The 27886-nt window shown below is 38.4% G+C and overlaps 3 protein-coding genes across 3 annotated transcripts; 2 read left to right on the top strand and 1 right to left on the bottom strand.

Moving 5' to 3' along the window:
- Positions 1-484: 484 nt before the first annotated feature.
- Positions 485-3030, bottom strand: LOC110714473 (heat shock 70 kDa protein-like). Its single transcript, XM_021892986.1, has one exon. The coding sequence runs from the start codon at positions 2665-2667 to the stop codon at positions 691-693; it is 1977 nt and encodes a 658-aa protein (XP_021748678.1). The 5' UTR covers positions 2668-3030; the 3' UTR covers positions 485-690.
- A 22165-nt stretch (positions 3031-25195) lies between these two features.
- Positions 25196-26590, top strand: LOC110714412. The gene has a single exon (XM_021892921.1). The coding sequence runs from the start codon at positions 25196-25198 to the stop codon at positions 26588-26590; it is 1395 nt and encodes a 464-aa protein (XP_021748613.1).
- A 276-nt stretch (positions 26591-26866) lies between these two features.
- LOC110714410 (DNA damage-inducible protein 1-like) lies at positions 26867-27676 on the top strand. Its single transcript, XM_021892920.1, has one exon. It carries the CDS (start codon positions 26867-26869, stop codon positions 27674-27676), a length of 810 nt encoding a protein of 269 aa, XP_021748612.1.
- Positions 27677-27886: the final 210 nt, after the last annotated feature.

Raw genomic sequence — 27886 nt, 5'->3', positions numbered from 1 at the left:
AAGAGTTTATACTGTTCTGTAAGGAAAATGGAGTTTCTATTCAAAGAACACTGATTTTATTTATATTCTTCATATTTTTATTTTTTATATATAAAACTGGGAATCATAGAAAGAAATCACCCTGATTGAACCAATTTAAATTGGTCAATAGTTCCTTAATTAAAATCTTAGTATAAAGTTCCATTTTTAACTTCCTACATAATTAGGCTAAGCGGAAATAAGCTTTTGTTTTCTTTCTGAAATAGAAGTGACTGTTGTGTTTTACCTATTATAATAAATGATTACGGAGTATCAATTAATATTTTACATTATTTTTATTGATAGCTAAAGCCTAAATGAATCATTATAAGTAGAAATTTTGCCCCTCCATTATATATTTTATCTACTGCTTAATGTTTTTTTGAATCAAACATGTTAAACAATGTCAAATCAAGGTAATACTTCATGCACTAGGTATGCAATGCACAACATAACTGGATTTGAATTATAACAAAATATATTTTATGTCATATGATAATATTAATTACAACCATCAAAGTTACAATGCTAAAACATAAGCTAAGCTTTATTCCTCAATATACCTGGCCCCCTTTCCCCCCTAGAAAAACCCCAAAATACAAAATCACAAGTCAAGAACAATTCGATAATAACAGAGGAAATCCTAAATCATGCTCATAAAACATAACTCTCTTAATCGACCTCCTCAATCTTAGGCCCAGCACCACCACTACCTCCACCCATACCACCTGAAGCACCACCACCTGGCATGTCACTACCCATATCCATCCCTGCACCAGCAGCACCACCACCATACATTTTTGCGATAATAGGATTACACAAATCCTCTAACTCCTTCTGTTTATCCTCAAACTCCTCTACTTCAGCCAACTGATTCTTATCCAACCACTCAATTGCCTCATCAACAGCCTTCTCAATCCTCTGCTTATCCGAAGCATCCAACTTCCCTCCAATTTTATCATCCTTAATAGTGTTCCTCATGTTGTATGCATAGTTCTCGAGGGAGTTCTTAGCATCCACCTTTTTCTTCACAGCCTCATCTTCGGCCTTGTACTGCTCTGCTTCCTTCACCATTCGTTCAATCTCTTCCTTGCTCAACCTCCCCTTATCATTAGTGATGGTAATCTTGTTTTTCACCCCTGCAGTCTTATCCTCTGCAGAAACATTCAGGATACCATTTGCATCAATGTCGAAGCAAACATTAATCTGTGGGACTCCCCTAGGGGCCGGAGGGATTCCTTTAAGCTCAAAGGTACCCAACAAGTTGTTGTCCTTGGTCATAGGACGCTCTCCTTCGTACACCTTGATCAGCACACTTGGCTGATTATCAGAATAAGTAGAGAAAATCTGCTCCTTCTTCGTTGGAATTGTAGTATTCCTTGGAATGAGCACAGTCATCACACCTCCTGCTGTCTCAATTCCTAGAGACAACGGGGTAACATCAAGCAAGAGCAGTTCCTGAACCTTCTGATCACCTTCACCTGACAGAATAGCAGCCTGCACAGCAGCTCCATACGCAACTGCCTCATCCGGGTTAATGCTCTTACAGAGCTCTTTCCCGTTAAAGAAGTCTTGCAGAAGTTGCTGTACCTTAGGAATCCTGGTGGACCCTCCTACCAAAACAACATCATCCACTTTAGCCTTGTCAATCTTTGCATCCCTTAAACACTTCTCCACAGGATCCATACACTTCCTGAACATATCCATACACAGCTCCTCAAACCTCGCCCTTGTGATGGTAGAATAGAAATCAATCCCTTCATACAAGGAATCAATCTCAATCGTCGTCTGAGTAGTCGACGAGAGAGTCCTCTTTGCTCTCTCACAGGCAGTCCTCAACCTCCTCAACGCCCGAGCATTTCCAGAAATATCCTTCTTATGCTTCCTCTTAAAATCAGCAACAAAATGATTCACCAATCTATTATCAAAATCTTCACCTCCGAGATGAGTATCACCTGCAGTGGCCTTCACTTCAAAGATCCCTTCCTCAATTGTAAGAAGGGACACATCAAAGGTCCCGCCACCAAGGTCAAAAATGAGGACGTTCTTCTCCCCTGTCCTCGACGCCCTCTTATCCAAACCATAAGCAATGGCAGCCGCAGTAGGCTCGTTAATGATCCTCATGACATTCATCCCGGAAATCGACCCGGCATCCTTTGTAGCCTGCCTCTGAGAATCATTAAAATACGCAGGGACAGTAATAACAGAGTTTTTAACAGTCTGTCCCAAATAAGCTTCAGCAACTTCCTTCATCTTTGTCAGAACCATAGAAGAAATCTCTTCAGGGGCAAACTGTTTTTCTTCCCCCTTATAGTTGACAACAATCATAGGCTTGTCTGCCGGTCCAGGAACAACCTTAAAAGGCCAGTGCTTCATGTCGGCCTGAACAGTAGCATCAGAGAAACGTCGACCAATAAGACGCTTAGCGTCAAAGACAGTATTCTGAGGGTTCATGGCAACCTGATTCTTAGCAGCGTCACCAATAAGCCGCTCAGTGTCGGTAAAGGCGACATACGAGGGGGTGGTACGGTTGCCTTGATCATTGGGAATGATCTCAACTCGATCATTTTGCCATACACCCACACAACTGTAGGTTGTACCGAGGTCGATACCGATAGCTTTACCTTCAGCTTTCGCGCCGGCTGACATGATGATTTGTGTAGTTTTTGTTGTAAGTAAAGAGAGGGTTATTGAAGATCTTGTTGTTTGATTGTGTGTGTTTTCTGCGTTGATTGAATGAGTTATGAGGTGGGCAATATATATATATATAGTGAAGGATCGAGAGAAAGGAAGAAGATGTGGAGTTGGAAAGGAAGAGAAGAGTTTGGGATTGTCGAGAACTGTTACAATTAAAAGGGGCGGGAGTTTCTGGGACTTTCTTGTTTTTTCCACCACATTTTTTTTACATACACCTAAAAAATGGTGACTTTAATAAGATTTTTTTGACGTAAGGTTATTCTGGATATGGGCTCACATTTTATTTACAGGTACTGGATCATAAGTACAAATAAGAATTGTTGGATTAATCTACCTGTTTAGATTTTAATATACTACTTCGTACGTAATAAGGCTTTCTCCTTACCTACTAAAAATGTTGTACTAGGTATGGACTAAAATGATTTTAATTTAATGAAGCAAAACTTGGCGTGATTATAGTAGTACTATTTTTAGTTCAATTACACTTTTTTTTATAAAATTATTTTCTGAAATATCATATACGTAGAGCTGTCAATTCGGATAAACGGGTCGGGTTTGGGTCGGGTAAGAGTGGGACGGGTCAACTCGAACAGAGTCGATTCAAATTAATTCCATAACCTATGCGGGTCGGGTTTGGGTTGGGTCATGCTTGAGTCGGGTCACGTCGGGTCATACTTCTTATCGGGTTTAGGTCCGGTTAATAACAGGTCGGGTTACAATCGGGTCGAGTGAACAATAGGTCAAGTTTAATTCGGGTTAAAACGGGTCAGGGTAATTCTCGGGTTCGAGTCGGGTTCGGTTCAAGTCAATAATTTGCGAGTTAGAATCAGGTCGGTTCATTCTCGGGTTTGAGTCGGGTTCGGTTCAATTCAATAATTTGCGGATTATAATCAGTCTGTCATTTTCAAGTCGGGTCATTCTTGGGTTCAAGTCGAGTTCGGTTCAAGTCAATAATTTGCGGGTTATAATCAGGTTGGGTCATTTCCAAGTCGGGTTATGTTCGAGTCAATAATTTGCAGGTTACAATCAGGTTGGGTCATTTCCAAATAAGGTCATATTCGGGTTCAACTAACTATAAATAGATAATATCATTTTTATCAAACTAATTATTTCCTTTGACTATAATATATATGGGTATATACTAGGGAACTATAGTCTATAATTTAGGAAGATAATTATCTCCTTTGACCATACAACAAATATATACTATATTTAACTCTTAAATTTGAGGATGATGCTCCTTTCTTTTGCTGGCCTGGACCGACTTGGTCTCCCAAGACAAAATGCTTTGATCAACAATAATAAGGTGGTCTAAATTTCATTTAAGGTGATTTGAAATCGGGTCAGAAACAATTTGGGTTAAATTTAGGTCGGGTCAATAACAAGTCGTGTTAATTTCGAGTCGGGTTAGTAACAGATCGAGTTAAATTTTTGGGTTGGGTTAGTAATAGTCCTGGTAAAATTCGGGACGGGTCAATAACAAGTCGGGTTGAATTTGGGTCAGGTCAATAACAAGTCGGGTTGATTTCGGGTCGGGTTTGTAACAGGTTGGGTTAAATTCGGGTCGAGTTGAATTCAGGTCAGGTTAGTAACAAGTGGGGTTAAATTCGGGTTTTGACGGGGTTGAGTCAATTTTGGTTCAAGTCGGGTTCGGTGCAAGTTAATTAAATTGGTCGTTGTAAACCGGTAAACCGGTAAATCGGTGCAAGTTATAAACCGGTAAATTGGACGTTTAAAAAATAAAATGGTTCCACACACCCAATTAGACTCCCGGAGAGTAATGTGGACCATGGTAAACATTTCGACAATTTTTAATTCCGGGCGAAAAAAAAGTCAAAAAATTCCAAAAAAAGTCAAAAAATTCCAAAATTTAATCCACTCTTTTTAAGAAATTTTGGAGGTTTCGGAGCCCGGTGTCGAAAAGTCTTTAAATTCTATGGGATACATCTCGGGGCCATATAATGCCGTTTGGAACCATATATGATCATTAATTGTTGTTATAAATGTTCATGGTAGGCTTGAATAAATGAAATCGGTGCAAGTTGTAAACCGGTAAATTGGTCGTTTAAAGGCAAATTGGATGGTTCCACCGACCCAATTGGACTCCCGAAGGTTATTAAGGACCATGGTAAACATTTCGGCAATTTTTATTTTCGGGCGAAAAAAAAACAAAAAATTCCAAAATTGAAGGCTAATATCCACACTTTTTGAGATAATTTGGAGGTTTCGGGACCAGGTGTCGAAAAGTCTTGAAATTATAGGGGATACATCTTAGGGTCATATAATGCTGTTTGGAACCATATATTATCATTATTTGTTGTCATAAATGTTCGTGGTATGCTTGAGTTAATGAAATCGGTGCAAGTAGTAAACCGGTAAATTGGTCGTTTAAAGGCAAATAGGATGGTTCCACCCACCCAATAGGACTCCTGGAAGGTATTAGGGACCATGGTAAACATTACGGCAATTATTATTTCCGGGCGAAAAAAAGTCATAAAATTCCAAAATTAAAGGTTAATATCCACGCTTTTTAAGAAATTTTTGATGTTTCTAGGCCCGGTATCGAAAATTCTTGATATTATAGGGAATACATCTCGGGGTCAAATAATGTAGTTTGGAACTATATATATGATCATTATTTGTTATCATAAATATTCGTGGTAGGCTTGAGTTAATGAAATCGGTGGAAGTTGTAAACCGGTAAATTGGTCGTTTAAAGGCAAATTGAATGGTTCCACCCACCCAATTGGACTACCGGAGGGTATTAGGGACCATGTTAAACATTTCGGCAATTTTTTATTATCTGGCAAAAAAAGGTCAAATTTTCCAAAATTAAAGGCTAATGTCCACGCTTATTGAGAAATTTTGAAGGTTTCATGGCCAGATGTCGCAAAGTCTTGAAAATTTAGGGAATACATCTAGGGGTCATATAAATATATAATGTTGTTTGGAACCATATTTATATGATCATTATATGTTGTCATAGATGTTAGTAGTAGGCTTAAGTTAATGAAATCGGTGCAAATTGTAAACCAGTAAATTGGCCATTTAAAGGCAAATTGGATGGTTCCACCTCCTCAATTAGACTCCCGGAGGGTATTAGGGACCATAGTAAAAATTTCCGCAATTTTAATTTTCGAGCGAAAAAAAAGTCAAAAAATTCAAAAAATTGTAGGCTTAAGATCCATGCTTTTTGAGATATTTTGGAGGTTTCGAGGCCCGGTGTCGTAAAACGTTGAAATTTTAGGGGATGAATCTCGGGGTCATATAATTCCGTTTGGAACCATTTATGATCATTATATATTGTCATAAATGTTCGTGGTAGACTTGATTTAATGAAATCGTTGCAAGTTGTAAACCGGTAAATTGGCCGTTTAAAGGCAAATTGGATGGATACACTAACCCAATTGGACTCTCAAAAGGTATTAGGGACTAGGGTTGTTCATCGGTCCAAAACCAGACCGGACCGACCCGAATTGGACCGAAGACTGAAAATTAGAATTTTAAGAACCGAAGAATGGACCGATTAAGTTAGGACCGAACCCGGACCGGACCGAAAGAATCGGTCCAAAACCCGGACCGGACCGCATTGGACCAATTTAAGAATTTTTTTAAAAAGAATACTAAATTTTTTTATAAAGTTTAGGAAAGCACAAAAAAAGTATTGGAAATACTATATTGTAACGTCATTTTTACGTCTTTTTTTGTATGTTTAGTGCAAAAAAGCTTATAATTTAAAGTTTTCTAAGCTTATTAAGGATAATTTTAACCATTATTTAAGGTTTCACACATATTTTTAATAAAAAACATCGGTCCGGTCCAAAACCGGTTTTTATAGGGTTTAGGACTTAACTGGACCGAAGACCGAAAAAATGAATTTCAAGACCCGAAGGCCGAACCGATTAATTCGGTCCGGTCCGGTCCGGTCTGGGGTGGTCTGGTCCATTTTTTCGGTCCGTACCGATTTATGAACACCTCTATTAGGGACCATGGTAAAAATTTCGACATTTTTTATTTCCGGTCGAAAAAAGTAAAAAAAATTCTAAAATTGAAGGCTTATATCCACGCTTTTTGAGAAATTTTTGAGGTTGGGTACGGTGTCGAAATTTTTTGAGATTTTACGGAATACATCTCGGGGTCATATAATGCCATTTGGAACCTTATATGATCATTATATGTTGTCATAAATGTTCGTGGTAGACTTGAGTTATTGAAATCGGTGTAAGTTGTAAATCGGTAAATTGGTCGTTTAAAGGAAAATTGGATGGTTTCACCCACCCAATTGGACTCACGAAAATATTAGGGACCATGATAAACATTTCGGCAATTATTATTTCTCGGCGAATAAAAGTCTAAAAATTGAGCTACTATGCACATCAACGTGCATTGATGGCAACAATGAGTGTGAAGGATGTTCCAAACTCTGCTAGATTGTCTCCCCAATAGCATTTGAAAGAAGAATATTTAAAAGTTGTGTGAAGGATGTTCCAAACTCTGCTAGATTGTCTCCCCAATAGCATTTGAAAGCAGAATATCTAAAAGCTGAGCTATTGAATTATTTGCCTGATCATTAGATAAATTTGATGACCAAAAGATATTGTTCTGTTCATCTAGGGCATGAAGATTACTATCCTCGGAAACTTTGAGCACCCCAAAGAAGTATTGCGTAGGGTCCCTATATGAGCTTGGGGTTTCCTTAGGTGTGGGGTCCCTCTATAAGCGTGGGGTTTCCTTGGGCGTTGGCCCCGCCCCTATATAAGCGTGGTGTCCCTCGAGCATGGGGTCCTCCCTAAGGCGTGGGGCTTATTAGTTGGGCGAGGGGTCGGTTGGTTGGGCGTGGGGTTGGTTTGTTGGCGTGGGGTTGGTCCTAGGACGTGGGGTTGGTTCGTTTAGGGTTTCTCCTTGGGCATGGGGTTTCTTCCTTGGGCGTGGGGTTTCAAGATGGGCATGGGGTTTCTTCCTTGGGAATGGGGTTCTTCCTTAGTTGTGGGGTCCCTCTTTAAGCGTGGGTTTTGAGCTTAGGTGTGGGTTTTCAGGATGGGCGTAGGGTTGATACATTAGGCATGGGGTATCAGGATGGGCGTGGGGTTATTCCTTGGGCATGGGGTTTGAGTTTAGGTGTGGGGTCCCTCTTAGGCGTGGGGTTCTTCCTTGGGCGTGGGGTCCTCTCTTTAGGCTTGGGGTTTGAGTAACGACGTGGGGTTTCTTCCTAGGGCGTGGGGTATGAGATTACGCGTGGGGTTGGAGTTTGAGCGTGGGGTTTCATCTTGGGCGTGGGGTTTGACCTTGGGCGTGGAGTTTCTTCATTGGGCATGGGGTTTCTTTCTAGGGCATGAGGTTCTTCATTGGACGTGGGGTTGATACAGTAGGCGTGGGGTTTGAGTTTTGGGCGTAGGGTTGATACAATAGAAGTAGGGTTTCTCCTAGGGCGTGGGGTTTCATGATGGGCGTGGGGTTCTTCCTTGGGCGTGGGGTTTGATCTTCGGTGTGGGGTTTCTTCCTTGGAAATGGGCAAGGGGTCGTGTGGCGCATGCGTCGCCTGGTTGAAAAGCCTGTGGCGCGAAACTACCGTGTGCTGGATTATGACTGAACGCCTCTAAGTCAAAATCCGGGCCAGAAGCGATGCATGCGCCCACCGCCCGATGCCGTCCTACAGTATGGGTTTCGGCACGTGTCGTAGGCTAAGCTCGCGCGGTGGATACTGAGATTCAGCCCTTTGTCACTTCGATTTGTCCCTCCCCCCACCCTATTCCCTAAAAACACCTATATTTAAGAAAACGAGGTTAGCGATGCATCTCGTATGCTAAAAAAGGCTAAGTACGGGATTAAGAGGTGTCACAAAGCCTAAGTGTTTGGATGTTGGATGGTACAAGTGGGCAAGGGGCCGTGTGGCATGTGCATAAGACATGTGCACCTAAGGACAAGGCATACCGGGTTCCGAGCACTATTTACGACTCCCAAGGCCCTAAAGACATGAAGTTTCAGGATGAATTAGATGGTTTCGGACACTGTTTATGACTCCCAAGGGCCTTTGGGAACCCAAGGAAGTACTTAGATGCATAATCTCGCCGGGTGAAAAAATGATATACGGAAGCCAAATATGAAGGCTATAAAACAAGAAATCGGAACAATTTAGGATGTGTCGGGACCTGGTGTGAGAATTTCACGGAACATTACGGGATGCATCCCGGGGACATATAATATTGTTTCGACCCATATAAAACCATTATTCGAATATGTACAAGCCCCGTGAAAGCTTATAGCCTACAGGAGGAGTGTGCGAAAATGTGTAAATTTTTCGTTTTAAAGCAAATTAGATGGTTCCACCCACCCAATTGGACTCACGGAGGGTATTAGGGACCATTATAAACATCTTGGTAATTTTTATTTTAAAGCGAAAAAATGTCAAAATTTTCCAAAATTGAAAATTATCCATGCTTTTTAAGGAATTTTTGAGGTTACAGGGCCCGGTGTCAAAAAGTGTTTGAGTTCCCCACGCCCAATTATAATTCCTCAAAAATTGGCCTTAAAATTATCCATGCTTTTTAATAAATGTACGAGGTAGGTTTGAGTTCACAAAATCGGTGCAAGTTGCGAATTAGTAAATTGATCGTTTTAAGGCAAATTAGATGGTTCCACCCACTCAATTGGACTCCCGGAGAATATTAGAGACCTTGGTAAACATCTCGGCAATTTTTATTTTTGGGCGAAAAAAGGTAAAAAAATTCCAAAATTGAAGACTATTATCCACGCTTTTTGAGGAATTTTTGAGGTTACAGGGCCCGATGGCAGAAAGTGTTGAGACCCTAGGGGATACATCTTAGGGTCATATAATGCCGTTTGGAACCATATATGACCATTTAATGATGTCATAAATGTCTGCGGTAGGCTTGAGTTCACAAAATCGGTGCAAGTTGCGGATTGGTAAATTGACCGTTTTAAGGCAAATTAGATGGTTCCACTCACCTATTTGAACTCTCGGAGGGTATTAAGGACCATGGTAAACATCTCGACAATTTTTATTTCCAGGCGAAAAAAGTCAAAAAATTCCAAAATTGAAGGCTATTATCCACGCTTTTTGAGGAATTTTTGAGGTTAAGGGGCCCGATGGTGAAATGTGTTAAGATCCTAGGCAATATATCTTAGGGTCATATAATGCCATTTGAAACCATATATGACCATTATATGATGTCTTAAATGTCCGTGGTAGGCTTGAGTTTAAAAAATTGGTGCAAGTTGAGAATTGGTAAATTGATCGTTTTAAGGCAAATTGGATGGTTCCACTCACCTATTTGGACTCCCGGAGGGTATTAGGGACCATGGTAAACATCTCGACAATTTTTATTTCCGGGCGAAAAAGGTCAAAAAATTCCAAAATTAAAGGCTATTATCCACGCTTTTTTAGGAATTTTTGAGGTTATTGGGGCCGGTGGCGAAAAGTGTTGAGATCTAGGGGATAAATCTTAGGGTCATATAATGCCGTTTGGAACCATATATGACCATTAAATGATGTCATAAATGTCTACGGTAGGCTTGAGTTCATAAAATCGGTGAGAGTTGCGAATTGGTAAATTGATCGCTTTAAGGCAAATTGGATGGTTCCACCCACTCAATTGGACTCCCGAAATATATTAGGGACCATAGTAAACATCTTGGCAATTTTTATTTCCGGGCGAAAAAAGGTCAAAAAATTCCAAAATTAAAGGCTATTATCCAAGCTTTTTGAGGAATTTTTGAGGTTATTGGGGCCGGTGGGGAAAAGTGTTGAGACCCTAGGGGATCCATCTTAGGGTCATATAATGCCGTTTGGAACCATATATGACCATTTAATGATGTCATAAATGTCTGCGGTAGGCTTGAGTTCACAAAATCGGTGCAAGTTGCGAATTGGTAAATTGACTGTTTTAAGGCAAATTGGATGGTTCCACTCACCTATTTGGACTCCCGGAGAGTATTAGGGACCATGGTAAACATCTCGGAAATTTTTATTTTCGGGCGAAAAAAAGTAAAAAAATTCCAAAATTGAAGGTTATTATCCACGCTTTTTGAGGAATTTTTGAGGTTAAGGGACCCGGTGACGAAATGTGTTAAGACCCTAGGCAATTCATCTTAGGGTCATATAATGCCGTTTGGAACCATATATGACCATTATATGATGTCTTAAATGTCCGTGGTAGGCTTGAGTTCACAAAATTGGTGAGAGCTGTGAATGGGTAAATTGATCGTTTTAAGGCAAATTGGATGGTTCCACCCACTCAATTGGACTCCCGAAAGATATTAGGGACCATAGTAAACATCTTGGCAATTTTTATTTCCGGACAAAAAAGGTCAAAAAATTCCAAAATTAAAGGCTATTATCCACGCTTTTTTAGGAATTTTTGAGGTTATTGGGGCCGGTGGCGAAAAGTGTTGAGATCTAGGGGATAAATCTTAGGGTCATATAATTCCGTTTGGAACCATATATGACCATTAAATGATGTCATAAATGTCTACGGTAGGCTTGAGTTCATAAAATCGGTGAGAGTTGCGAATTGGTAAATTGATCGCTTTAAGGCAAATTGGATGGTTCCAATCATCTGTTTGGACTTCTGGAGAGTATTAGGGACCATAGTAAACATCTCGGCAATTTTATTTCCGGGCGAAAAAAGGTCAAAAAATTCCAAAATTTAAGGCTATTATCCACGCTTTTTGAGGAATTTTTGAGGTTATTGGGGCCGGTGGCGAAAAGTGTTGAGACCTTAGAGGATATATCTTAGGGTCATATAATGTTTTTTGGAACCATATATGTGATAGGAATTATAGGTACTACGCAGCGGAAATAAACATGAATCATATTCATGCAGTACCTAATCCCAAGATCTAATGCATAACACATAAAGAACATATAACCGTACCTTTGAAGCGTGATTCCACGTGCGATCGAGCAAGAACAATGGGAGATAAAGAACCTCAAGCGTGATTCCTCTACTTGGTCCACGGGCACAGATTAAGACCTCCACTAATGCTAGTTAATTGCAATTGAACCCTTCAATTGACCTTCTATGGAGAAGTGCGAGCAACGAACCACCATAAACCACCACGAACCACCACACGCGCCACCAAGGGTGGCCGGCTGTGAGTCCAAAGGGGAAGGAGAGGGATCCGTGAATTAGAGAGGGAATAAGGGTTTTGGGATTGGTTGCCTTGACGTAAAAATTCACTGTGTGTGAATTATGACTACTTGCTTGCAACCCTAGGCATGGATCTTATTTATAGATCTCATCTCTAAATAAGAGCCCATGCAAAAGCCCAAAACTTATTTCCAATCTAACTATGCTAGCCCAATCCATTTCATGATTAGTTAATTGCTCATGAGGCCCATTAATGGGCCTCTAACTTGCTTAACCCAATACCCTTGTGTGTGACTTCATAGGATCCATTCTAGCGGGCTTTGGACCATTCGACTAGCCCAAAGATCATCTCTCATAGTCTAGCAACAGATGATGACGCCCCAAGAGAACGAACTTATTATCTCCATAATAGTGATCCTTGATATATCTAGTAATTGCACTTATCGAAGACACAACTCCTTCAATCTCCCACTTGTCTGAGACAAGTGCGCAATATTCAGATTCCTTAAGTCATTTTGTGTCGATTTGATAATATGATTGCATCTTATGTAATCATTATTAATCTACAAATCATTTCCTCAAATCTGAATTAGAATTACAAAACAAATGGTTACTATGTAACACATTTGAGCACGGCCATGCATTTTCTGAATTCTCCCTCTTCAAGAGGCCAAAATAAGACACACTCCTAATTAAATAGGAAGACTCTATCCAATCTTGTGGCAACCAAAGCTCCCACTTAACTTCTGAAATAACCAGGAAACACCCTTTATAATCTCCAGTTACGGACAGACGTTTGAATATACCACAGTTATATCATCCATTAAATGAGATCAATGTTCCACTCATGTCAAAGGAATCCACTAATAGATCCGGAAGCTCTATACTTGAACTTCAAAGTAGGTCTATAGTTCGATCATGCATCATTCATGCATATCCATGTGATTGACCGAGCATCACTACGCTCCTATAGCCCATGAAACTGCGCTATCAAATCAATCTTAACATGCTAGTCCAAATCGAAATCATTTATGTCCAGTTTAATGACTTCGAACTAGGAACTTAAATAATGTATGAATTTTGTTCACCTGTGGGGTTTCATTCAAAAGGTCATCAACCTAGTGAGCCCATCAATTCATAATTATTTTGGACATTTTATTTAATCTTGAAACCACGATTAAATAAGATTGAAACTTTGTTTCAATTGATAAACATAATTCTGCAAATGAATGTATTACACAAGTAGCTTGTTTTTCCCCAAAAACAAATACAACTTCTAATTACATTATTTGCCTCAATCCAGTTTCATTAGCATGTTTCCCATGCTTTGGAAATGGAAGGGGTTTACTAAGTAGAGTTCATGAGACATTCTCATAAACATGAATTTTGCAATTTCTAAATCTTATAATCATTTTCATCTCCAAACACTAAGAATTTTCCTTCGCCCTTTCACAAGGAACTCTGGAATTTCTAATTTGTATTCCAACGTTATATTGGATTTTGATTGAAATCTATCATCACTTGTTCTAAAACGTGTGAATCAAATAGATGAGTATAGTCCACGACATGCATGATGCATCATTTGCATATTGTATGAGGATCATCACTCAACACCTTAATTTCATCAATCTTTCTCAAAGTATTGAATCATTAAGCAATGTGCCATGTTACATGGGATTGAAACTCCTTTCACTATAATGTTGAACCTTATAAGAATCTTATCAATATAAGCTTCTTAACCAAACTCAAACATCAATCAAAACCTATCTCTATAGATTTTGAATCCCAAATGTACTCATCTTCTTCTTCAAGATTTTCATACAAAATGCATTAGCCATCACTTGACCCTTCAAGAAATGAATAATTGCTCTTTGTACTAGACCAAGAAGACTTCATAGCTCCCACTAAACATCTTGTACACACAAGACCTTTTCTTCATTTTACGAGAACATCAAACGATTTGATTTACTCACAAAATTAAGAACACTAACTCCATGATGCTATGCATCCCTAGGATTATTGGATCTTCAAACTTTTGATTATATCATATACAAATCTTCTTTCATGAACAATTTCAAGAAAGTATTTTGAAATCCATCTACCAAATCTTATAAGGTAGAAATCACTGAAACATCTTTAATAGATCTTTGCAACGTGACTAATGTAAAGGTTTCATCGTAATCATAGTCATACTATGAATTAGTTGAATCCTTTAACAAGTCTTTGCTTACTTAGAAAAAAAATTTCTTTCTTGTCTGTTTTGCTTAAAATGGGTCTCACCCAATTAGGCAAATTATTCAAGTGTCATACACTTGCTTACAAACTTAAAATCTATTTCAGATTTCCTGGTTTTTAAACCACTTGGAGTTATAACTTGTCAAATCATCTTTGTAACTTGCATAATCATCATGTTCCAAAATGAATATTTTAGAACTCTTAATCAATATGAAATCATATTTCTTTGACTAAGTTTTACATATGCTAGTCATCATTGTGGGTTTTGATGCAACAATTGAAACTTATACAACAACTTTGTTTAGTTTCAATGAGAAACGACAATTGAGGATGTGCAATTGGAATGTACTACCTTCGACACATGGTTATTATTCCCATTACACTTAATGAGACCACGCGTTGTCATTTGTAACATGAGGTGAATCATGCTCATATTGTTGCTTTTATTCGATTACTTCTTGAATTTCTTCAAGATTTTCGAAATCATTTTCTTGAACTCTTTCAAGGCTCTCAAACTTTTCGAGATTCTTGTACTCCCACTTGCCTTTTTCAGGAGACACTTTTTAGCATAGGATGAACCAATCATGGTTTGAACCATGTTTGTTTGTTTGTTTTCTCAAACTCTTTTGAGATTTATACTACTCCCACTTGACCTTTTGGAACAATTTCCATAAGGGCATCTACTTGAGCAACAAACATTTTGTGCTAAGTATGATTTGTGTAGTAGTACCCTGTGCTCTGTGTAGGAATTGATCGTGCATTAAACGCTTTAATACAATATTTATTCCTTGCTTTGTAGAAAGACTTTATGAGAACTTTTCTTATCCATATCATATGTGGGGTCTTTGCTACACTTGATTTGACATATATAGTTTGTTTAGTTTTGTAGCTTATCTTAAAAGTATATCCCTTGAACAATGGTTGGAAGATAGGTAATTTTCATCCATTATCAAAATATATCTCATATAGATTGATAGCTCCCTTCATAAACACTTCACAAGGTTTTATTTCGGATTTTGTCGTAAAACGATTTCACAACTCTTGGATGTTCATCAATGTCTTGGCTTAAATTCTTATTATTACGATCATATCGCAATACTTTGAATGTGTTGCCAAGTATATGTCTTGACTTAAATTTTCACAATTACAATCATATTGCAATGTAATCATTATGTTGTCAAGTATCACTGAACTTCATACTGAACATTTTGAACTTTTCAAAATTTTCACTCTTATGCTTCAACTAAGCACATGTGATCATATCACAAATGAAGTTTTATTGTGCGTATCTAGTCTTTGAACCTTTGGTTTTCTTACATCAATATGTATTCGACCTTGAGTTCACATCATCATTTCTCTAAATGGTGATTTTGTCAAAATTTCAAATTAGAATGATAATTACATATATCAATGGATTCATAATCTAATGATATTGAAAGTCCATCCCTTTGGATCTTTCGCATGCAATGTTCATTTTGTTCGAATTATTTGACATTTTAGAGACAAATCATTTATAGAAATGGTTCAATTATTTCTATCATATAGAACTTTGAACCTATTTAGCAACTCAAAACACATTATGACTCAATGAAGCATAGAATAACATTTATTCCACGTTTTTGAATCTTCGATGCATAGTCATTACTAACATTGAATGGTGTTTTGATAATGGCAAGAATGAATAACATTTATTTAATTCTAGCCAATAACAAGGTAAGGTGAAATACAGGTTCTACTTATAAAGTTGCAACTTTTGCTTCCAGACTCGTAGATTCTACTTGTGAAGTAGCAACATTTGCTTCTAAACTTGTATATTTATTTCTCCTTTAGCCATACTTCTTCATTTAGTTCAACCTCATTCTCAATGAGAGATAACTAAACAAGACATCATATGTCCAAGAAGTAGTAGCAATGTGCTAAATCAATTTCTATAATATACTTCTTAAATTGGAACATTTCCATTCTTTTACCTTCCAACTATATGAGGTAGTTTCTAATCAATTGGAATTGGTCCATTTAATTTGAAACATTTGTTGTTCATAACAACTTTTAGCATGTAAGTAGTTCTAGGTTTGAGAAGTAGCAACTTGTTTGCATTTCTTGGCCTATAACTTCTTAATGCAATCCTTATATATTCCTAAACCTTTCCCATTTGAGCCACTTAGAACACGTCTCTTAGGTTCAAAATGATGCTTTTCTTAACTACTTTAAGCACATTTCATGATTTTTCTAATTCTATTCAATCATCATTCATATTAGAGTTTAATCAACTATTTAACTCTTATATAAAGTGGATGAAGAATAGCGTCATTTGATCAACTTTTAATCATAGAGATTTCCAATCACTTTCTTATATTCAATCATATTGAAGATAAGAGATTTTATTGGACTTTTATACTTGTCTTTTAGAGGGTTTGTACCTCCCATCTCATTATATCCCTTGAAACGCTTTTCAAAATGAAGATGTGTCGACATTTTACTCAAACATTTTGAATAAAACCAACTCTAGACATGTGACATGGATTTCTAAAACTTGCCTTTTAGAAACATCTTAGCAAAATTTGAATATAGGTTTATGGATTATCTTTTAAACTTTTGAGAACGTTTCTCAACTTTATTTTCAATCGAGGAGATTATATATAATAATAAAATTAGAACGACATGTTACTTGTAAGTAAACGCAAAATTCAATTATGTTTAATAAAATTTAAAGTACCATAATCAATTTAAAATTTATTGGTAGCTTTAAAGCATTTTATTCAATTTTAAATGATCCCCTTTGAATAAAATGATTCCAAGATCCTTTATTTGTGCAATAATTAACCAGAGTGAGGCCCTGCCATCAACTATTACATTTTCAAGGTGAGTAAACTCTTTACTGATTACAACTCTTGTAATTCTTGGTTGAATAATTAACCATCACATGTTTAATTATTACCTTTAGCTTCAAGGTTCTAAACGCTTTAGGTAACCTTGTTGAATATAACCAATTAAAAGTGTAGAATGAGGTCCTACCCACTTCCCCAAGATATATTATGACACTCTGCTGAGGGCCGACCTATCATAAACGATCGAAGGTTTCGTCGGGTTTTCAATTGGAAAAGCTGCATCAATATTACTGGGATCTAGATTTATTATGTTGTGATAATTTAGTGAACTCTAGCGCATCATCAAGCAACATAAATAAACCTAAAATGCATAATCTATTAATGCATAAATAAAACATGACATAGTATGGCCCCTTAATCCTAAGAAAACTAATAAAGCAAAAATGCTCCCACTTGAACCTTCATGGATCTCATCCATCTTGCTCCTTTGGGCCTTCACTTCATTGGCTTTTGGATCAACTGCAACCTGTAATACTATTCTATTCTATCTACTACTTAAATAAAATAAAATAAATTACAAAAATACTTAACGGCACGCAGACCGTAATTAGATTACAAAAATACATCACGATGAGCAGATCATATTTAGAATCTATGGGCCATACTAGTCTATATATAGCAATAAACAATATCATATATTATAAAGTGCCATATAATAAATCACTCATCATGCTTTCCTAAACTACAACATCGAATGTTCACAATAAAGGAAACATGGCTTCTAAATATCTCATATTATAATTAATTACTGTAATTAGATAATATCATATATTATTCATGACCATCAATAAAATATCATATATTCTAAATTAGTCATGAGATAGAATCAAATCTTATCTTAAAGATAAATCATATTTATCCTCAAAGATTATCCTAACAAAGTTAGGAAATTCCATCCTAATTACTAGCCAATCACAAAATTTTAAATCAATTATATCCAAAATTAATTATGGGATAATCACATTATTTAAATCAATTATTATCCTTTTGGAATATGCTCAGAAAATCCTAACAAATCTTATCCAAAACTAAACACTTTAATTATGGATAATTACCAATTTAACAACTTTAAATATGGATAATATCAAATATAACAACTTTTGAACATTTGATTTTATCCTAGAATAAAAGATTTTATCCAAATAAAACCAATTTTATCTTTTAAAAATAAAAGATCATATTTTCAAAATATGTTATCTTATCCAAAATAAAACTGATTTTATCCCAAAAAAATTCATAATTATCTTGAAATAATTTTTCAAAACAGTTGTTTTTTTTTTTTGAAAAGCCGCGTCAGCCACCGTGGTGTGGCCAGCCGAAGCCGGCCACGGTGGCCGTACACCTTGCGGTGTACGCTGTCCCTGCAACGACGCAAGGACAGCAGCAGCAGCACACACAACGGGGTGGTGCACTGCTGCGCTGCCCCTTGACCGACCCGAGCCCATCCCACCCTACCTCCTGGACCACCATCGGTGCGGCAGTCGTCGTGGCTGCGCCACCCAGCCGCGGCTGCCGCACCTCAATCCCCCTTTTTTTTTATTATTGATTTTTAATTTAAAACAAAACATTTTTATTAAAATTAAAATTAATGTGGTCCATCAAATTAAATCATATTCAATTTCAAAATTAGGGTTCTTCATGAATTTAATCCCAATTTAATTCTAACTTTTAAAATTAAATTGATCATCATACATAAAACATTTTTATGCATAAATCAATCCGATTAAAATTATGAATCATAAAATAAACCGAATTAAATCAAAATCAAGCACAAAAAATCATATTTTAGGGCTAGGATTTTTGAAAATTTTGAAATTTAGGGTTAGGGGGTTCGAAATTTTCGAACATATTAGGGCTAAAAACGGTCATCTTCATGGCTATTTGAGCATAATTAAATCACATTTAATCGATTCCAAAAGTTTAATCACATTACAATAATAATTGAACCATAATTAAATTAATCTCCCTCTTAATTGAATTAAAATTGTGGACTATCAAAGAATTATAGTCAATATGCGTAAATGCAATAGGCTAACTGATACCACTGAAGGGAATTATAGGTACTACGCAGCGGAAATAAACATGAATCATATTCATGCAGTACCTAATCCCAAGATCTAATGCATAACACATAAAGAACATATAATCATACCTTTGAAGCGTGATTCCACGTGCGATCGAACAAGAACAATGGGAGATAAAGAACCTCAAACGTGAATCCTCTACTTGGTCCACGGGCACAGATTAAGACCTCCACTAATGCTAGTTAGTTGCAATTGAACCCTTCAATTGACCTTCTATGGAGGAGTGCGAGCAACGAACCACCATAAACCACCACGAACCACCACACGCGCCACCAAGGGTGGCCGGCTGTGAGTCCAAAGGGGAAGGAGAGGGAGCCGTGAATTAGAGAGGGAATAAGGGTTTTGGGATTGGTTGCCTTGATGTCAAAATTCACTGTGTGTGAATTATGACTACTTGCTTGCAACCCTAGGCATGGATCTTATTTATAGATCTCATCTCTAAATAAGAGCCCATGTCAAAAGCCCAAAACTTATTTCCAATCTAACTATGCTAGCCCAATCCATTTCATGATTAGTTAATTGCTCATGAGGCCCATTAATGGGCCTCTAACTTGCTTAACCTAATACCCTTGTGTGTGACCTCATAGGATCCATTCTAACGGGCTTTGGACCATTCGACTAGCCCAAAGATCATCTCTCATAGTCTAGCAACAGATGATGACGCCCCAAGAGAACGAACTTATTATCTCCATAATAGTGATCCTTGATATATCTAGTAATTGCACTTATCGAAGACACAACTCCTTCAATATGACCATTTAATGATGTCATAAATGTCTGCGGTAGGCTTGAGTTCACAAAATCGGTGCAAGTTGCGGATTGGTAAATTGATCGTTTAAGGAAAATTGGATGGTTCCACTCACCTGTTTGGAATCCCGGAGGGTTTTAGGGACCATGGTAAACATCTCGGCAATTTTTATTTTCGGGCGAAAAAAAGTCAAAAAATTTCAAAATTGAAGGCTATTATCCACATTTTTTGAAGAATTTTTGAGGTTAAGGGGCCCGGTGGCAAAATGTGTAAAGACCCGAGGCAATACATCTTAGGGTAATATAATGCCGTTTGGAACAATATATGACCATTATATGATGTCTTAAATGTCTGTGGTAGGCTTGAGTTTACAAAATTGGTGCAAGTTTCGAATTGGTAAATTGATCGTTTTAAGGAAAATTGGATGATTCCACCCACCCAATTGGGCTCCCGGAGGGTATTCGGGACCATGTTAGCATCTCGGCAATTTTTATTTTCGGGCGAAAAAAAAGTAAAAAAATTCCAAAATTGAAGGCTATCTACTCTTTTTGAGGAATTTTTGAGGTTACGGGGTCCGATGGAGAAAAGTGTTGAGACCCTAAGTGATACATTTTAGGGTCATATATTGCTGTTTGGAACCATATATGACCATTGAATGATCTCATAAATGTCCGTGGTAGGCTTGAGTTCACAAAATCGGTGCAAGTTGCGAATTGGTAATTGACCGTTTCAAGGCAAATTGGATGATTCCACCCACCCAATTGGACTTCCCGAGGGTATTAGGGACCATGGTAAACATCTCGACAATTTTTATTTCCAAAAGAATAAAGTCAAAAAAATTCCAAAATTGAAGGCTTTTATCCATGGTTATTGATTAATTTTCTAAGTTACGGCGCCTGGTGGTGAAATGTGCTGAGACCCTAAGGGATACATCTTAGGGTCATATAATGCCGTTTGGAACCATATATGACCATTAAATGATGTCATAAATGTCTGCGGTAGGCTTGAGTTCGCAAAATCGGTGCAAGTTGCGGATTGGAAATTGATCGTTTTAAGGCAAATTGAATGGTTCCACTCACCTATTTGGACTCCCGAAGGGTATTAGGGACCATGGTAAACATCTCGGCAATTTTTATTTCTGGGTGAAAAAAAGTCAAAAATTTCCAAAATTGAAGGCTATTATCCACGTTTTTTGAGGAATTTTTTAGGTTAAGGGGCACGGTGGAGAAATGTGTTAAGACCCTAGGCAATACATCTTAGGGTCTTATAATGCCATTTGGAACCATATATTTCCATTATATGATGTCTTAAATGTACGTGGTAGGCTTGAGTTTACAAAATTGGTGCAAGTTGAGAATTGGTAAATTGATCGTTTTAAGGCAAATTGGATGGTTCCACCCACTCAATTGGACTCTCGGAAGATATTAGGGACCATAGTAAACATCTCGGCAATTTTTATTTCCGGGTGAAAAAAGGTCAAAAAATTCCAAAATTAAAGGATATTATCCACGCTTTTCGAGGAATTTTTGAGGTTATTGGGGCCGGTGGCGAAAAGTGTTGAGACCCTAGGGGATACATCTTAGGGTCATATAACTCCGTTTGGAACTATATATGACCATTAAATGATGTCATAAAAGTCTGCGGTAGGCTTGAGTTCACAAAATCGGTGCAAGTTGCGGATTGATAAATTGATCGTTTTAAGGAAAATTGGATGGTTCCACTCACCTGTTTGGACACCCGGAGGGTATTAGGGACCATGGTTAACATCTCGGCAATTTTCATTTCCGGGCGAAAAAAAGTCCAAAAATTCCAAAATTGAAGACTATTTATCCACACTTTTTGAGGAATTTTTGAGGTTAAGGAGCCCGGTGGCGAAATGTGTTAAGACCCTAGGCAATAAATCTTAGGGTCATATAATGCCGTTTGGAATCATATATCACCATTATATGATGTCTTAAATGTCCATGGTAGACTTGGGTTCACAAAATCGGTGCAAGTTGCGAATTGGTAAATTGACTGTTTTAAGGAAAATTGGATGGTTCCACCCACCTAATTGGACTTCCGGAGGGAATTAGAGACCATGGTAAACATCTCTGCAATTTTTATTTCCGAGCAAATAAAGGTCAAAAAATTCCAAAATTGAAGGCTATTATCCACGCTTTTTTGAGGAATTTTTGAACTTACGGCGCACGGTGGCGAAAAGTGTTGAGACCCTATGGGATACATCATTGGGTCATGTAATGCCGTTTGGATTCATATATGACCATTAATTGATGTCATAAATGTCCATGGTAGGCCTGAGTTTACAAAATTGGTGTAAGTTACGAATTGGTAAATTGATCGTTTTAAGGCAAATTGGATGGTTCCACCCACCCAATTGGACTCCTGGAGGGTATTAGGGACCATGTTAACATCTCGGAAATTTTTATTTCTGGGCGAAAAAAAAGTCTTAAAATTCCAAAATTGAAGGCTATCTACCCTTTTTGTCGAATTTTTGAGGTTACGGGGTCCGATGGAGAAAAGTGTTGAGACCTTAAGGGATACATTTTAGGGTCATATAATGCTATTTGGAACCATATATGACCATTAAATGATCTCATAAATGTCTGTGGTAGGCTTGAATTCACTAAATCGGTGCAAGTTGCGAATTGGTAAATTGACCGTTTTAAGGAAAATTGGATGGTTCCACACACCTAATTGGATTTCCGGAGGGTATTAAGGACCATGGTAAACATCTCGATAATTTTTATTTCCGAGCAAAGAAAGGTCAAAAAATTCCAAAATTAAAGGCTATTATTATCCACTCTTTTTGAGGAATTTTTGAGCTTACGGCGCACTGTGGCGAAAATTGTTGAGACCCTAGGGGATACATCTTAGGGTCATATAATGCCGTTTGGAACCATATATGACCATTAAATGAAGTCATAAATGTCCGTGGTAGGCTTGAGTTCACAAAATTGGTTCAAGTTGCGAATTGGTAAATTGACCGTTTTAAGGAAAATTGATTGTTCCACCCACCTAATTGGACTTCCGGTGGATAATAGGGACCATGGTAAACATCTCGGGACTTTTTTTTATGGGGAAAAAAAGTAAAAAAATTCCAAAATTGAAGGCTATTATCCAAGCTTTTTGAGGAATTTTTGAGGTTACAGGGCCTGGTGGCGAAAAGTGTTGAGACCCTAGCAGATACATCTTAGGGTCATATAATTCCGTTTGAAACCAGATATGAACATTATATGATGTCTTAAATGTCCATGGTAGGCTTGAGTTCACAAAATCGGTGCAAGTTGCGAATTGCTAAATTGATCGTTTAAAGACCAATTGGGTGGTTTGATAACTTGCTATTTGATACGATTTTAGGGTGTTTTGAACCTAGTTTACTTGATATAAATTGCGTTTTGGTTCATTTTTACTCTATTATTATGCAATTCTTGTGTATCCTATGCTTCACGGGTTGTTGGTGTTTTTGTTGAGATTCTAGGTTCAAAAGAACGACCAAATGGAGCCCATGGATACAAAGCCGAGGTTAGAAGCAAGAAGATGGATGAAAGAAGCCAAGGAAAGGAGCATTATAGAAGAAAAGATGAAAAAAAGGGGGTTTAGAAGACCCTGCACGGCTGTGCCAGACCTTGCACGTCCGTGCAGGAGGTTCCAGAAAGCTTCAGCAAGCTGCCAAGGCCTGCACGGCCGTGCTTAATCTGGCACGTCCGTGCAGAAGAGGGTGCACGACCGTGCCAGACTTTGCACGTCCGTGCAGAAGTGCTCCAGAAACTCAGAACATTCTGCCAAGGCCTGCATGGACGTGCCAAATTAAGCATGTCCGTGCAGATGTAGCTGCACGTCCGTGCCAATATCTGCACGTCCGTGCGGAACTGCTCGATTCTTAGCAGTACGTTCTGCCTCAATTCTGCCCCCTCTGCACGTCCGTGCCAAACTTGGCACGACCGTGCTTAGCCTTGCACGTCCGTGCCAAATCTGGCACGTCCGTGCAGAGCTGCAGTCGAACTCCTTCCTTGTTTTCTCCGTCCTTTTTATTTGGGGGTCATATAAATACCCCTTTAGAGCTCATTTGTACGGGGGGAGGCAGTTTTTCAGAGCTTTTCTCTTAGTTTGTAGTCTTAGAACATTAAATTCTCAAATCATTAGTTAGTTCTCAATTATTAGCTTTGAATTATTCAAATTCAATCATTGTAGAAGACAAAATCCACCATTGTTGCTCACCTTGAAGCTTCATAGTAACCATTTCTTACTCATCTTTTCTACTTCTCTTTACTTTGTTGTTAATTATTTGCTAGTTCTTGCATGTTTTGGATTGTTAATTAGCTTAATCCTTAGTTTGAATTTGTTCATGAATTGCTTGAAATCTTTAATTGCTTTAACCCCCATGGATTGTGAGTAGTCTAAATTCTAGGGTTTGGGCAAAACCCTCAATGTAGTCACTAATTACTTGTTGCATGTGCTAATTTGGTTGTTGTGGGATGTTAATTAGTTGAGCTTAAGTGGTTTAATTGCTTAGTTCTTGTATATGGCCATTGCTAGAACTATTTATCCAAGCTTTCTCAACGAAGGATCGAGAGATGAACTTGAGTTAGCTCCCTTATGCTTGATTGACCCGAAATGCCATGAGAATAGGGATTACCGGTCAAGGGAATGTTTATGTCATCGTGATTATGCTTTAACACTTGTTTTATGCTATGTAACCACGAGAGTAGGTCGTATTAATGATTCAAGTAATCCCTCTAGCTTGAGAGAGTAGTTGGGTGCTTTAGATGACTTCCCCTAATTTATCCCATTAATTTACCTTGATTGTTGCATGCTAATTGTGATTTGTGATGAAGTTGAGTGGTATAACCCAAGCCCTAGATTCCTCTTAATATTGTTAACCTCCTCTTAGCTTAGTTGAATTGTGTTAGAAGAAGTTACTAAAAACCAACCCAATTTAGAATTCGTTTAGCTTATTTAAACGGTAGTACTCGGTGGTTGATTCAACGCCTCTCTTGGGTTCGACCCTTTCTTACCCTTACTATTGTTAGTGAGACCAAGATAGGAATTATTATCTTTGGTAGGCTCGACGACGGCCTATCAAGTTTTGGCGCCGTTGCCGGGGAGGCAAAGTCACATTGAATGTATTATTGTTGAATGAGACTAGATGTGTGTATATGTATAGTAGTTTTCTTACCTTAATTTTTGTTTATGTGTGTTTAAATTGCGATAGTCATTGCTAACGTTTTTCTTAGCTTTGTTTGACTTTGCATGACACGAAAGAGTAAGCAATCACCGCTTATTCCCGTTGATCCAGAGCTAAATAGGACTTTGAGAAACGTGAGGAGACTCTTGCAAGGCACACCCGAGTTTTCCATTGTATATTCGGATTCCGATCCGGAAGAGGTTTTTGGAACTAACGAAGAAGATAACATGGGAGAGAATCCTCCTCAACCATTGTTAAGAGACTATGACCACCCCAACGCATTCCAACTTCGGAGTGGCATACGTCTTCCCACCACAAATGCAAACAACTTTGAACTTTCACCTCAACTCATCCGTATGATTCAAAGCGATCAATTCGGAGGTAGTCCTCATGAGTGTCCTTTTGCTCATTTGGACAACTTTCTTGAGTTGTGTACAACTATCAAGCAAAACAACATTTCGGAAGAGTTCATCCGTATGCACATGTTTCAATTCTCCCTCCGTGATAAAGCAAAACATTGGTTGAGAACGGTTGAAGAGGGATCATTGAGTACATGGGAAGAAGTCACTAGAGCCTTTCTTGGAAAGTATTGTCCTCCGGAAAAGACCGCCGAACTAAGAAGAAAGATCACCAATTTCAATCAAGACATTGATGAAACATTGAGTGAAGCTTGGGAGCGTTTCAAAGATTACACAAGGAAATGCCCCCACCATGGTTTTACATCATGGATCATTGTACAAAGCTTCTATGACGGTCTTACTCCTATTTCAAGGGCCAACCTTGATTCCGGGGCCGGTGGTAGCCTCAAAAAGCTATCGGTGGACGATGCATACAAGATGATTGAAGAAGTGGCCATGCATTATGCATATGGAGGTGATAGAAGGCAACCTCAAACAAAGAAGGGCGGAATTCATGATCTTAGTGCAATAGATCTTATTGCATCAAAGTTTGATATGCTAGCTCACAAGCTAGATCAAGCCACCCTCACACCCTCAAGCTCTTCCTCGCAAGTCATGTCTTGTGAGACTTGTGGAGGAAATGATCACTTGTCCTCTTATTGCAACTCAACGAATCAAGAGCAAGCGGCGGCAATTGGGCAAAGGAATGAACAATACTCCCAATCCCACAATCAAAGTTGGAAGCCCCAACATAACACGGGATGGAAGCAATACAACCAAGGCCCCCCACAAAATAACTACAACCAAAATCAAACCCAACCTCAAAACCACTACAACCAACCTCAATCACAAAACCAACAAGCTCCATACCGCCATCCCAACCAAAGGGATCAAAACCACCAAAGATCACAATATAACCAACCCGCTCCTCCTCCTCCACCTCCTCAAAAGACTAGCCTTGAGTCCGTTCTTGAAACTTTCATGACTCAACAAATAAGGAACAATGCGGAGATGAATGCAAACATCCAACAACTCCAAGCACATAATAAGATAATGGAGGGCCAATTGGCTCAAATTGCACAACAAGTTGGAAGTTCATCCTCCAATCCTAGTGGTCACTTTCCAAGCTCAACGGTAGTGAACCCAAAGGAGCAAGCTAAGGCTATCACTTTGAGATCGGGAAGGGGTTATGAGGGCCCGGTTATGAGTGAGGAGGAGACATAAAAGAGAGATGAGGGAGTTGTGGTGAGAAGTGAGGATGATTTTGAAAATGAAGTAGTTGAAGTTGAGAGAAAAGAGCAAAAGAGTGATGAGGGAGCCACAAAGAAAGACGAGGGAGATGAAGAAAGAATAGAAAAGCCCCCTATGAGAGTATATAAGCCCCCCATTCCGTTTCCTCATAGAATTGTAGAGAAGAAGTTGAATGAGAAGTTTTCAAAATTTCTTGAAGTCATGAGAGGACTTCAAGTGAACATCCCCTTTCTTCATGCTATGTCACAAATGCCTACCTATGCAAAATTTTTGAAGGATCTTCTATCCAACAAGAGTAGGCTTGAAGAGAGTGCAACCATCTCCCTTCCTAAGGAGGTGAGTGCAATCATCCAAAACAAGCTTCCCCAAAAGCTTGGTGACCCCGGTAGCTATGCAATACCGGTGAAGATTGGAGATTTGGAAGCTATGGATGCTTTATGTGATCTTGGGGCAAGTGTGAGCTTGATGCCCTATTCTATTGCAAAGACCTTGAAAGTTGGAGACTTGAAACCAACAAGAATGTCCTTACAACTAGCCGACCGCACGGTTAGGCTACCTTTGGGGATTCTTGAAGATGTGCCAGTTCAAGTTGGAAGAGTATTTGTGCCGTGTGATTTTGTAGTAATGGAGATGGAAGAAGATTCAAGAGTACCCCTCATTTTGGGGAGACCATTTTTGAACACCGCGGGAGTGGTGATTGATATGAAGGAAGGAAGATTGACTTTAAATGTGGGAGATGAGAAAATTTCATTTTCATTCTCACAAACTTTAAAAAAGCCATTGATTGATGAAGTTCATAGAATTGACACATTGGAGAGGGACTTAGAAGAGTTCCGAGAAAGATTGTATGAAAGAGATCCTTTACAAGCTACCCTAACGGGAAGCTTTGTTGAGGAGGGTGAAGAAGCAAAGGGGTATGATCTCTTGCTCAACCAACCTTTGGCCCACGAGATGATAAAATTTGAAGTGCTTAACGTGGAGGCAAAAGAGGAGTGGACCTTTTACCGTCAAGAAGGTGTTCCCATATGGTGCAATCGAAATTGCCAAAGAGAATGGTGAACCGTTCAAAGTAAATGGCCAAAGGCTAAAAGCGTACTTTGATGTTTTTTTGAATGAAGAGGCAAAAGTTGTTCACCTTGATGAGTTCGATATTCCTCACTAACATTTGATCCCGCAATGTCGTCAAGCTAGTGACGTTAAAGAAGCGCTACCGGGAGGCAACCCGAATTCCTCACTCCCCCTCAATTATTATTATTTCATTTGTTTTAT

Source organism: Chenopodium quinoa, unplaced genomic scaffold (assembly GCF_001683475.1).
Source record: "Chenopodium quinoa cultivar QQ74 unplaced genomic scaffold, ASM168347v1, whole genome shotgun sequence".
In the NCBI taxonomy this organism is placed as follows: domain Eukaryota; kingdom Viridiplantae; phylum Streptophyta; class Magnoliopsida; order Caryophyllales; family Amaranthaceae; genus Chenopodium; species Chenopodium quinoa.
This window is presented reverse-complemented; position numbering and strand designations above follow the sequence as displayed.